A 14,463-nucleotide genomic window follows, 5' to 3' on the forward strand; every position below is an offset into this window, starting at 1 on the left:
ACAAATAAAAAGCATCTTTTAATGTACAAGAAAAAAAATTAACATTACACGCAGGCAGACAAGTGCACAGTTTCAGAAAACGGAAATAGTTATGAACATGGTACCACATCAATTAAGTCTCGAGGTGAACCTGAGAGGGGCTGAGACTACTTGTGTAACAACACAAAGTATCTGAGGCATCATCTCAAAGGAAGCTGTAATATCAGCTGTGAAAGCTCTGACAAAACCCCCCGAAACACAAGTAAAAATGGGAAAAGCAAAGTGCGAAATTACTATTAAATTACCAGAAGTAGTGGCACATTTTCCCCCACATAATGCTGCAATAACAATATCACATTTTCAAAACTGTCAACCAGCTGATCGGCTGTACTTTGATGTTGGCAGTACATTCTACTACACTTACCACTGCTGTACTGTTACGGTACCCTGTTAAAAGCTAAGAGGAGTCACAGTTTACTTATTAAAAGCTCCTGTTTAAAACATAGCGCGAACACATAAAAGCTGCTGCTGACTCCATCTTCTCTGTCTGCACCAGCTTCAACAACAGAGGAGTTCTCAGTCAGTTGGCATGTGAGTGCATGTACCGTTTTTTTGAGACAGCAGCAGGATACTTTCACCCAGACACCTGATTAGATGTTAGTACTAAAATGCTTGTTTATTATTAAAGAAGTTGATGTGAAGCTTTTCAGATAATGTCTCAGGGAGAAAGAGGGAAAAACATTGCCGGGCTCCAAAGAAACAAAAATTATGTTAAAGAACTTAGTGAACATATGTTTGAGTATAAAAATGATGGATACTAATGTGTTAAAATGCCTTTAAACACGTGTGTGTGAATACTTCTAGCAGGGGTGGAAACATGTTTTTGATGACAGCGTAAAGTCTCCGATGGGAGCCAAGTGCAACATACTGAAAGCATGTGCCGTCATATGTCTGCAAGAACAAGATTATTCAAGTTTTCAGAGGATGTTGCACTAAAAACACTCTATTATACTTTTTCACAGTACTGTGAACAACAAACACTGCGCCCCTTTGGTCCCCTTCCAGCTGGGTGCATACATCGTCTGCAATACAGCTACAAGACCAGCAGGGAGCCCCAATCTCATGACATGAGGCAAATGGTCACAGTGACTTCATTAGCAGGGAATACTATTATTGCCAGTCACATTCATATTAAAGCAAGTACCAACACTTGAGTCCAAACAGGAGTCTGGACAGACTTCATTGGACTAGACGTCCGTTGTGCGGATGTCAACATCATCCAGGCTGAAGGGGAAGCTGCAGCCGGTGTGAGACTGAGGCTGCGAGCGGTGCCTCCGACGCCCACTGGCCACGTCTCCTGACGCTGTGAGGATCCCCAGTCCGCTGGCCGAAGCTGCTGGAGGCATGCTGGGGCAAGGGGTCGGGTTGGAGAGGGAGTTGGAGGAGGACGAGGTGGAGGACGAGGTGGAGGATGAGGAGAGAGAAGGCAAGGTGGGCACGGGGCTGAACACGCTGTCTTCATCCTCTGCGTCCAGGATGGAGGGCTCACACGATGGGACGGGCATCCAGGGCTGCCAGCCTGGGGCCACAGAGCAGGACTTAACCAAGGGAGGTCTGCGCTCGTCACCCTGTTGACCTCGAGACGCTGAGGAGGTGTTGTGACTTCGATAGAGAGAGGACGCACGTTTAAATAAAACACCCTGCAATTAGAGAGACAAAAGCATGTTGCCATTGATCATTCGCTACACTTGTCACTTGCCAAGAACATAAAGAGATAGTAAACATATTTGGTTTTTGTGTCAAGCGGAGAGGCAGTAATTAGAGTTACCTTAGGGGGACCTCTGAATTCCTGGATCTTCATCTCAATGTCCCTGATCCAGCCATGCATCTCCTCTGGAGAGTCTGTCTAAAGACAAAGATTACCAGAAGATAAAGTCTTGCAGAGCTGAATATCTGCACTCACTTTTAAATTAGCCATTGTAGTGGTTTGTCCTATTGTGTTGCATCGCATTTTCTCATAGCTGCTAATCGATAGGCCTATTCTATGTTTTTCTTACCGACAACAAATCATGAAAATACCCAACCAACCAAAAATGGATACTGCTAACAGTATCCAATAAACATGGGCACTGTAGTTTGTTTTCAGTCAATCTCATGTATACTGATCTGCGAAACACATGGTATTTAACAAATTTGAATTAATCCGCTGCTAAAAATAGTCCACAACAAATGCACTGTTTACTCTTTTTTTGAGTAACATTTGCCAAAACCTTCAGTGCCCAGCTGTTTTAGGAAAATATTCTTTGCCCTTTTTAAAATTAAATTATGTACTTGTGACATGTTTTTAAAGACATACATCATCAGCATGAAACAATAAGCTCATGGGTGCCACAGAATCTAAAAATCTAAAATACCAGAGCAAAAATAAATCAGAGCTTGACTGATATACAGGTGCATCTCATAAAATTTGAATATCATGGAAAAGTTCAATTATTTCCTCACTTTTATTCAAAAAGTGAAACTTTCATATATTCTAGATTCATTATACATAAAGTAAAATATTTCAGGCCTTCTTTAGTTTTGATCTTGATGATTAGGGCTTACAGCTCATGGAAATCAAAAATCCATCTCTCAAAATATTAGAATAAAGAATGTCTAATACACAAATGTTGACCTGAGAAGAGCAATTTCACTGTATAACTTGTTATATTGTGACAATAAACCTACCTACCTACCTAGCCTGTAATGTGTAATAAGCCTGTCATAGCCTTCAGTACACACAACCAGAATCATGGGGAAGACTTCTGACAGTTGTCCAGAAAACACTCATTGACGCCCTCCACAAGGAGGGTAAGCCACAGAAGGTCATTGCTTAAAGGGCTGGCTGTTCGCCGAGTGCTCTATCAAAGCATTTTCATGGAAAGTTGGCTGGAAGGTTAAAGTGTGGTAGGAAAAGGTGCACAAGCAACAAGGATGACCACAGCCTTGAGAGGATTGTCGAGCAAAGCCAATTCAAGAACTTCAGGGACCAAGGAGCAGACTGAGGCTGGAGTCAGAGCATCAAGAGCCATGATGCACAGATGGGTCCAGGAAATGAGCTCCAAGTGTTCCATTTCTAGTATCAAGTTACTCCTGAACCAGAGACAATGTCAGAAGTGTCTTACCTGGGCTAAGGAGAAAAAGAACTAGACCATTGCTTAGTGGTCCAAAGTCCTCTTTTCAGATGAAAGTAAATTTAGCATTTCATTTAGAAATCAAGATCCCAGGGTCTGGAGGACGAGTGGAGAGGCACAGGATCCAAGTTGCTTGAAGTCCATTGTAAAATTTCCACAGTCAGTGATAATTGCTGGTGTTGGTCCACTGTGTTTTATCAAGTCCAGAGTCAATACAGCTGTCTACCAGGAGATTTTAGAGCACTACATGCTTCCATCTGCTCACAAGCTTAATGGATATGCTTCCTATTCCAGCAGGACTTGGGCCAAAACAACTAGTAACTGGTTTGCTGAGCATGATATTACTCTGCTTGATTGGCCAGCCAACTCACCTGACCTGAACCCTGTAGAGAATCTATGGGGTATCGTCAAGAGGGAAATGAGAGACACCAGACCCAACAATACAAACGACTTGAAGGCCGCTATCAAAGAAACCTGGGCTTTCATAACACCTCAGCAGTGCCACAGGCTGGTTGCCTCCATGCCACGCTGCATTGATGTAGTAATTCGAGCAAAAGGAGCAAAATATTTAACCTTTTTCAGAACTTTTCAACTTCTTAGAAGACCAATATTTCTGTGTTTTACATTCTTTATTCTTATATTCAAATTATTAATTATTATTACAATTAACTATTTTGAGATATAGATTTTTGATTTCCATTGTAAGCAGTAACCCTCATGATTAAAACCAAAAAAGACCTGAAATATTTCACTTTAAGTGTAAATAATCTAGAATATGTACTGTAAAAGTTTCACTTCTTGAATAAAATTATGGAAATAAATGAACTTTTCCACGATATTCAGATTTTATGAGATGCACCTATACATCATGAATGGCCTATAGATGAGCTGGTGTGAGCTTATCACAGACATGTTGATACTGGAGTATGTCGGTAGATAGGTAATAATAATTGCACCCAAAGAAAAGGTTGAAGTTATTAGAAAAAGTGTTATCATTACATAGTTTGTGCACCAGAAAGAAATTATGTTTGTTTTATGTTTTTTCAATCATACAATATTCAACTTGGTACCTAAATACACATCTTTATAACAATTAAAAGTACCCAAAGTTCAAAGAGATCCTTCTTAAAACTAATTTTTCACTTTGGTGTGCACACTTCCACTATGATGATATTCTCTGTTTGATCTATTTTTGTTTATGTGTTGTTTGTTTCAGTTTAAATGTTTGTCATGCTTCCTTTTTTTTTGTGAACAGACAAAAAAAAAAAAAGTATTTGTGCTTGCAGCCTCTCTCTCTTTCTCTCTCTGTCTCTCTCCCAGCACTTCCCATTTGATAGGAACTGTCTGTCTTAGTCAGCTGTTCTCCCAGGAGGGGGGCAGGATGTTGTTATTGTTATGGTAACAGATGGCTAGGCCCCTTTCACACAAACAAACTTTTCATGGTCCTAAAAAAAGAGCCCGTGCCACACATCAGCAGCAGAGCATTCAGAGAAAACAACTCAAAACATCAGGATGGAGACACCTGAGAATACAGACCCTCTCTGCCTCTTACTAACAAAATAACTTATCTATTCGAACAACTGATTTTAAAACTTGTGTGGAACACAGCATCTGATTGGTTGGTGTAACAAGAAAACCGGATTGTACCTGAATGTAGAAGGTTCGGGAGCTGGTGATGATCTCAAACAGGTTGTCTCTCAGCAGGAGATCCCTAAGGATATACGTTTAGCTGTTATAAAATGACATTGTACTTTAACCATGTACCCAAATTAATCAAATAATAAAGCCTTATTTGTAGCAGAACCCCACCTTAAAATGAAAAGTATTAACTGAGTCTAAATAAAAATGGTCTGGGTAGAAGTCAATAATGGATATACAATGGGAGATTTTAATAGTGGGAAAATAGAATCAGTCAGAATTGCAGTGGGTCATGCTGGTGATTTCTCTTTAAAAAGGTAGAGGTTGTGTATATAATGGGATGACGCCCAGGCTAATGGAAAGCTAAAAATAAAGTTTGTTTAAGTGTCCATGAAATATTTTTTGAAATGCTCTCGAGGCCATTTCGCATGCACTTTTGAGACAGTCCATAGCTTCATGCCTTCCATCTCCTGTCAAGTCATGCACAGTTCCAGGCTTGATGAGGAGGTAAAAACAACACTTGAGCAACATCAGTCAAGCTTGACCCTACACTGAACAACAAATTGATGAAAACATATTGAGGCTAATGCTCCATGAATGTCTTAATATCAGACTTCTTAGCCTATTGTTTCTTTGTACACTATGACAGAGTATTAGGGCCACATTGAGGAATAAAAAAAAAAAAAATCAGAAATTATGAGAATAAAGTCATAATATTACGAGAATACACGTCAGGGGAAATATCAGAAGAGCAGCCTGCCGCCTCCATGTGTTAAAATGAGGAACATGGAGAATCTTGTGCAGTTATACTTCAATATAGGTTTCACAATTAACAAGATACTGAATCTTTTGGCACATCAGCACCAAATTATCATAAGTATCAGGACTTTGAAAAGACTATGCAAGAAACTGTCTCTATTCTGAAGAAAGAATCACACGGACTTGGAGGAAATTGCCACTACTGTGGGAGAGGAAATGGCTGGTAGTGGTCGACTACAAGGCTATCGTTGGTTACATCTGCGTGCTATTAAAAGGGGTTTTGTGGCTTCTCAAGAAACCTATACTGAAGTATAACTTCACAATATTCTCCACGTTCACGAGGCGGCAGGCTGCTCTTCTAATATTTCCCCTAACCTGTAGCTTAAAAACACAACTTTATTCTCGTAATATTACGACTTTATTTTTCGTAATACTATGACTTCTCTTGTAATATTCCTTCTATATTCTCGTAATAATACTTCATTCTCATAAAATTACGACTTTATTCTCATAATATTACGGTTTTATTCTCAAAATCTCTAAAAAAAATAAATAAATGTATCGTCAATGTGGTCCTAATACTCCGTCGTAGTACACAGCAAAAATTTGTGTAATTTGTTCTTATCCGAATATTGGTATTTGTTTAGAGAGAACCAGATGGAGAGAAAGTAAAATGGTTGCAGAATGTGACTCTGATTCACATTTGACTCACCCTGACTTGACGAGACATTCATGGACCTTCTGAATGTCCCTCAGTGGAACAGCTCGGAGAGGCTCCTTATCCTGGGACATATGTAGACACAATTCAGACATGGAGAGACAAAGACCACAGTCACACACACTAAAAAACTCCCATCAACATGTGAGAGGAAATACAAAAGTCATGCTCCTCACCATCTCAGACTTGTAGTAACTAACTGCAATGTTATCCAGGGTAAAAAACCTCCTCTTCCAGCTCTTCCTCTGAAACACACATACACACACCACATTACAGTTTCTGCACAATGTTTTCTTATTCAAACACAGAGTAATCAGTTATAAGTAGCTGGGCACTCACCACATTTCCTTGTTTGACACAATAACCGCACCTCAACACACCTTGCCTGGTGCCCTTCTTCTCTCTGCCTTCTGTCTCTTCGCTCTCATTCTGAAACATTTCATTACCACCATCTTCATTATGATTACAACAATCATGTAACCACCATCTTAAAAAAAATATCAGATTACACACAAAGTGGTTTCAGAAGACAGAGGGAAAGCTGTACTCTGTTTCCCTTTGCTGTAAAATAAACGTAACGGATAAAAACGACAACCATTAACACAAATCTTTTAGCATCATCAGCATCAACTTTAACATCGTTATAGTAACCACATTGGTTTTTAGCTTCCGCTTAATTACCTGGATGGGAGTGTGCACCACCACGCCACCGATGATCTCCGTCTTGTAGGCCTGCTGTCGCTTCCCTCCCTGAGTGTCACTGATTACTGTGGTCACATCAGACCTTGGAGGTGCAGGGCCAGACTTTGGAACCTGTCGGCACAGCAACAGGTAGGATAAAGTTAATAAGCATGACATTAACAAGCGGAGCTTGGTGAGTAAAGTTTGCTACAAATTGCCGGTCAGCAGTTTCGTTCCCACTGGGAGTCTCCATGCTGCAACAGTGCAACTGTAATATGTTCTGCATGAAAACACACACACACACACACACACACACATACACACACACCTCTCTTGTTCCTAAAGCTGAGGTGCCTTTAGGGCTGCCCAATTCATAAAAAACAACAAAAAACTCAGCAAAAGAAAATACTATCTACACTAACTTAAATATTAAAAAAAGTAATAATGGTCATCCTGACCTAAGACATACATCAAATAATTGCAGCGTCTCAGTTTAATTTTGGCTGGAGACTTTTGTTATATGTCAAACCCCTCTCTCGCTTTTTCTTCATACTTCCTGTCTGTATTTTCACAGTAAGCTGCCCATAAAGGCAAAATGCCAAATACATAATAATAATATACCAAGTATAAACTTTTTTTAACCTCCTAATATGTATGTGAATCTAATAATCGAAAAAGCATGTGAAGGACCGTACCATATCCGTAAATAACTATGAAATGTATTAGTCAGTGCTTTACATTCATTCCTGCATTTACATCAGTTCAATTATGCTTTAGGAAGTATTTCTGACAAAAGGTTTCATATAGGCCAAGGAAGCTCAGAAAAGGCGGCAGAGAAGACCTCCCTTTGAAGGGGAAGTGAAAGAGAGAGTGAGCAGTGCTGCTTCCTGTGTCAGTGTGCAGGTGAGAGAAAAAGAGAAACTGTCTTCTCTGTCATCTGCCGTCATGAGACATCTGGATGTCACCAGACAACAAGGCCCCGGTCATCTCGGCAAACACACACAAATATTATGCAAATGTACAAACTGAATGTGCACAGCATGTTCACTGAAACACTCACAATGGTGTTATCACACCTTCACCACAGTGACGTGTGTTTTATCTCCCATATTCATGTACATTCACAATTACCTCATTCACCAAGTGTGTGAGAGGGTATTTGTAGACAATGTGCAGCCATTTGCAGATGCCAGGGTCTAAGTGGTTTCAGTCAAACCACCCCAAACTGAAGCTTCCTTCGCTCAGGTGTAAACAAATCCCTTATCAATAACATCTGGTTATAATAGTGTGTGTGTGTGTGTGTGTGTGTGTGTGTGTGCACTCACAGTGATCTTGCTGGCCCTGTTGAGAGCGGCCACCCAGTCCCTCATATCAGTCACATCGTTGGCTTGGAGGAAGTACCGCCGGGAAACTGCATTGATGACTTCAAAAACAGACACCAGCGCCATGAATATCCACAATAACCGCATTCTATCATTATCGCGTGTAAATAAAATTTATGCAATTGTGCGGTACTGCATGAGCAGGACTCAGTGTTTCCCCAAAAAACTCACCAAAGCAGAACTCTGTCTTGGGCTTTTGCTTCGCTGTAGCTTCACTCACCTGAGAAGAGGAGAAGTGAGGACAGGAGACTATGGAGATCAACCCGTCTCAAGATTATTTGTGTGAACAGATGGACAATCTGTTTAATCGGCAACACTTCCACAAATACAAAAAAAAATTGTAAACTCAAAAAATATTTTACAAATATAAAATGGATCTGTAAATACAAAAAAACAAATTCCATAAATAAAAAATATCTCTGAACACATTAAATTCATTTAAAAATAAATGAAAAAACATTTGTGACTATCTTCCTAACATTTACAACTTTTGAACAGTCATTTGTGGATCTAGTCTTTATTTGTGGATCTTGGAGTTGTGAGACAAACTCTAAACCCACAGTCTAAACAACTCGTACCACACGGCCATTTTCGGATAGCCTGCTGATGAAGTAATTTCCCCTTTTTAAAGTAAGAGCATGCAGTCTTTCATCGAGCTGTTCTTTCTTTAAAATAATCAGTGATAAGTAAGGTGCATTCTTTATTTATTATGTCAATGGAACTAGGGCTTGGCGATATGGCCAAAAATCGTGTTATCACATATACATATCACATATACATATCATTCGATATGGATAATTATCACGATATATATCAAATCATTATTTCTTTCAAGTTTAAAGGTTGATTTTTGATCCTGAGTGAAAATTGAAGAAACCAGACAGTTAATTGTTTGGTTAAACTTTTCTTTATGGTCATAATGTGACAAACACTTGATGCAAAACAGTAGACAAAATAAATATTGTAATTGAAAAATGAAGTGCTAATTTATTTGTGATTCAGATTAATTAAACCAAATATTTATTGACGATATATTGAACATTTATTATATTGTTATTGAGGAAAATTATATTGCGATATTTATCATTATTGTTTTATTGATCAGTCCTAAAAGGAACTCGGTATTAGTGCGTGTTTATTTGTTCTGTGTCTAATTACTAGCACACACTTACTCGCATTCATTTCTGTTTAAGTATGAATGGGAGGAGGATGCTTGTGGGCAACATTCAGCTCTCTGAAGATGTGGGCTTGTGCTGATTCTTCAGTTGGTAGTTGTCTAGGACCCACTGAGGGCCAACCAACTCATCCTGTATATTTTCAGTTGAGTTAAAGTCACAAAGCACTTCACATCTTATTAGGAGTGCAGCCTTATTAATATAGTTGTAATGTCTGTATAGAACTGCACCATAATAGGTTACATTGTAGGTTACATGTTACATTGTTTCAGTTAGTTAGCTGACGTTAGCTTATCATAATCTACAACAATGAACAATAAAATGTCTTCAGTTTTTATACTCCCAAAGACTTTAACAAGGGTGTTGTCACATGCCATATATTCCAACAATTAAAGCCCCCAAGAAATCAAAATCGATGGGTTTCCTGAAGGACAGATAGTTTACTTCTTGCTAAAGTAACTGCTAACTAGCTGCTGCAAGGTAGTTAGCTCAGTTAGCCATGCAGCTAGCAAAAAGGGAGGAAAGGAGACAAGAGGAGACGAGATGAGACAAAAGAAGAGGAGAAGAGTGGAGAGGACAGGAGAGGGGACAAAATGAGAGAAAAGTAGACAAAAGGAAAAGACGAAACAAAAGGAAAGGATAGTAGACATAATTAGAGAAGAGAAGAAACACTTCACATCTTTGACGTGTTTTTGACTCAGAGTGTCCAGGGAGGAGCTGTCAGCGCTGCCGTGCAGTGAAGCCAGATGTCATTACCTCTGGTTAGCTCAGCACTGACATCTGGAAAACTTCACAAAGTCTGCTTCTGCATGTAACCGTTAACTAGAGCTACAGATAACTCTGATCTATGTTTCTATTTGTGTGAATTCCTGTGTCCACCTTGCTCAGACGTCTCTTCCACATCTTGCGGGAGATTATGTAACTGTAAACCACAGCGAAGTGACAAAGCTAAGTTACCTTAGAGATGTAGGTTAGTTTCAGGCTGCCCACAAAGCTGGCTCCACTGGGCAGGTTCTGCATGCAAACACAAACACACAGACTCGTCATTTGCTCAGAGTCCAAGGTTACACGGCTCTTATTGATCAATGCCACTTCCTCTTGCTGTGTGTGCAAGTGTTTGTCATGCATGCATGTGTGGAGCACCTGAGGGTTGTCCATATACCACAGCAGAGCATTTCCCTGCGTGTCAAGGATGAAGTATCGCCTCTGGAAGCGGCAACTGTTCTCCTTCTCCTCAATGTCCAGGAAGCCACATACACGGTTCAGCCGGTCCAAGTACGGCATGCTGCTGCTATCACATATCACTGGGACAGATAGAAAGACAGATACTCAAGTCAGACTGACAACGAGAGGCTAAATGTAAAGGGAGCAACAAAAGGAGATAAACTCATAGGACAGGCAGATGTGAAGGATAATCCATCTTTCATTTACTGTTCAAACACACACACACACACACACACACACACACAGGAAGAAAGAGACCCGCTTGCACTCAGCAGTTTTTCATGTGACGTGATTGAGGCTGAGCAGCAAACCCTGAAGCCCGAGGCTGAGCTGAGGCCCGCCACCACAGCCAAAAATTACAGACTGCACTCAAGATCTGCACACACGCACATTTCCACTGGCCAGAGAAGAGAGAGGAGGGAGGGAGGAATGGGAAAAAGAGGAGAGGGGGGGGTTGGGGTGATATATTCATTAAGATGAGGCCATCCATGTGAATCACTGAGCTGCTGACTGAAAACAAAATCAAGACTCATTCAGCTCAGACACTCAGGTATGCTGAAGAGATTCCGATAATGTTTGCTCTCCAAGAGAATTTTATCTATGGCAGACATCTGTACATCAAAGTATGGGGGCATGGGGGTTGAAGCTCTATTATACAATGCAAATCAGGGTTTCTGCACATTTTCCCATTATGTGTATATATATATATATATATATATATATATATATATATATATATATATATATATATATATATATATATATATATATATATATATATATATATATATAAAGATAGATATAGAGACACACACACACACACACACACACACACACACTTATGCTTAACTAGGCCACATCTGTGACTGATATTTTTTTTTTATAAAGAACAAGAACCATAACGTGACGGTCATATAAAATAAATAATCAGGGCTCAATGGCTGAGCCCTCTGCCAGCACTTTTACAGGACTGTCTTGACTTTAAACCATTCAAGAGATGGAAATTATCAAAAACTTCCATGAAAACATTTGCACGTCATCCAACACAGCAGATACAAACAGAGACACAAACAAATAACAACAGACTGCATCTTCACTGTGCTGGAGGAACTCCTGTTAAACTATTTTTAAGTCAATGGTTAGGAAAATACTTCATTTTGAAACTGCTTTGAAAAATTGGTGGGCTGTGATGTGTGTTCTGATGCGTCAGTCGCGCGCCATTTTGCTATTGAAATAGGTCAAAGTCAAACTGGGTGAAATGGAAAAGTGAAATGATGCCACACAGGTCACGGAGCCAACGCTGAGACTGCCCCCCCCCCCCCCCCCCCCACATGCACAAGTAAACCATTACGGTGAGAAGCGGCAGTGAGGTTTTGGCATCTTTGGCAAAACTTTACCAATAATTATAATTTAAACAGCCTTTAGCGCATTTTATTAAATTTAAAGTATGCCAGCTTTGAAATGTAGCACAACACACACATACAGGATATCCATTATTAATATAAAGTTTTAGTGTGTGAACACGGTGTACAGATCACAGCAGTGATATCAGTGTCATTGTCTTTTACCACATCCAGGGCAATGAAGTGAAACCCACCTACACTCAGTTTACACATCTGCTTTATTTGTGTAACATCTAACTGTCAGTTACACTCGAGCAATTTTGTTAGGTACTTCTTTTACTAAGGAAAAACAAAAGAATGGGCAAAAAATGCAGAGCAGGCTGAGATATCTTGACTTTGAGACAGGCTCCACAAACATTCAATCCTACACTTTCCTGAAAGCAACTCAGTACCCAGTAGAAGCATCTTTCACTAGGACCTTCTACCTGAAGGCTCCTGATAGCAAATTGTATTGCTTGCCTACAGGTTCTGCATTTATATGCAGATATCCCTTTTTAGAGATGCCCAAAACAAGGAACCACAAGGCTAATTTTCTCTCCAGAGCCACAGAAAACATTATGGAGTACCACTTTAACTTAGAGCTGAATCGATAATTCGATTGACTGAACATGAATCCGTCATCCCTTTACAAACAAAAAGGTCAAACATTCCCTCGTCCAAGCTTCTCCGCTGTAAGGATTGGCTGACAATTGAAATATTACTGATATTATTGATGCATTAACAAACTTTACGTCAGTGTTGTAGGTGGTTGAGTTAAAGCTCATTTAAACAACTTCATATAACACTGCCTTGTATTTTTAGGGACTGTACACAAATTATTAGGAGTGGGGTCAGAAAAAGGGGTGTTATGCTATGTTTTCTTTTTGCTAAATGAGGGTAGTCTGACATTTATGGAAGAGCAGGTGAGGGCATTTAAAATCTTGTCTCATCTTACATTTTATTTCATCCTTGAGCTGCTGATTGTCCCAGTTCATTGAAGTTAGTAGCTCTTTGTTTAAAAATAAGAGCAGCTGGAAGGTTTGGGATGCACTATTCTATGTTTATTCTATTTCTAATGTGAATTTTAGTTGTGTTTATGATTAATGAGTTGTACCAATTCAGCAGTGTTATATTCTTTTGAGGGGAGGATGTCAAGTCAAGGGATGAGTCTACTGAACATTTTAATAAGGCTGGGGAAGGCCTTACCTTTTTACAAAGTGAACCACAAGGTTCAGCCACCCTCCCCACAACACAAATGTTTAGTGTGTAAACTTTTTATTTGAAAATAAGTGTAAAATAAATGTAGTGGTTTAAAATTTCCCTCTGAAATGTGGTAAAATAGAATTACTCAAATACAATACCTCAAAATTAAACATAAAACAGGAAATCTTTGGGTTTTGGACTGATGGTTAGACAAAACAAGTCCTCTGTAGCCTAGACGTTACCTTGGACCCTGAGAAGCTAGTGACAGGCATTTTTCAACATTGACTGAAACGTTACTGCTGGATATTCACACACTACTGACCACAGCAGCACCAGGGTAGGCACAGGTTTCACGCCACTGAATTGCCAGTCTAAAGATCACGGTCACATATAACGTGATTATGGGCATGCGATGAAAAGTGGAAATGTGATCTGGTACTCAGGGTAACAGGACAGATATCACATTTGTTCAGCTCAGATGACCTGCGCTGACTCATCAGATCCGACGACTCAACGGCCCACCACACCTACTGCACTGTACCATCCGCTCAGATATACACACACAAGCATGAGGCAACACACACACAAAGTGCCACTGTCGACTGACTACTTACCCGCCGTGGAGAGTCAGTGTGCGCCACAGCCAGCGCCCCGCACGACTACGAAGCAGAGAAGCCCGAGTTTGGTAAATACGAGCATGGTGAATAAAGTTTTAATAAGTTTTACAAGCAACGCACATTCACAAGTCCCGCGTGCGTCTCACACACTCGTCTGTTTGTTTGTGTGATCGGATTACAGAAGAGTTGTCTTTTTTTCCGGGTTGGACGTTTCGTTATTAGAATAAACCAGCCCCGGATGTGATCTATGCGTCCTGTCACCTCCTCCTCCTCTCTGCTGCTGTTCTTCTCTCAGAAGAGGAACTAAAGTGAGCTCAATAGGCCAAATTTCTGCTTCCTCCCCTCATTTTAACGTAATAAGTGATGCAGCACCTCTTCCTTACATTTTGAACATTTGTTCAGCCTGTGCTCTTTTTAGTGAGTTTTGTTTTTTAGAAAATAAATAAAACCTGCGCAGTATCTTCCTGCAACTGCGTGAGACACGTTATCTCTTCTCTCAGGTGGCAACTTGAGAACTGGGTCACACACACAC

General features: G+C 40.0%; 1 protein-coding gene across 1 annotated transcript; it reads right to left on the minus strand.

Annotated features, from left to right (window-relative positions):
* Window positions 1–3: 3 nt before the first annotated feature.
* On the minus strand, window positions 4–14,239 carry si:ch211-204d2.4 (uncharacterized protein LOC100003662 homolog). The gene is made up of 12 exons (XM_038702713.1): window positions 13,929–14,239; window positions 10,649–10,809; window positions 10,463–10,519; window positions 8,502–8,550; window positions 8,274–8,371; window positions 6,949–7,080; window positions 6,607–6,696; window positions 6,444–6,512; window positions 6,262–6,332; window positions 4,800–4,863; window positions 1,808–1,885; window positions 4–1,679 (listed from the first exon to the last, which is right to left on the minus strand). The coding sequence occupies exons 2-12, from the start codon at window positions 10,787–10,789 to the stop codon at window positions 1,227–1,229; spliced, it is 1,302 nt and encodes a 433-aa protein (XP_038558641.1). The 5' UTR covers window positions 10,790–10,809; window positions 13,929–14,239; the 3' UTR covers window positions 4–1,226.
* Window positions 14,240–14,463: the final 224 nt, after the last annotated feature.

Source organism: Micropterus salmoides, unplaced genomic scaffold (genome assembly GCF_014851395.1).
Source record: "Micropterus salmoides isolate LMB-PRFRI ecotype aquatic unplaced genomic scaffold, ASM1485139v1 Ms_hic_scaffold_7, whole genome shotgun sequence".
Classification (NCBI taxonomy): Eukaryota; Metazoa; Chordata; class Actinopteri; order Centrarchiformes; family Centrarchidae; genus Micropterus; species Micropterus salmoides.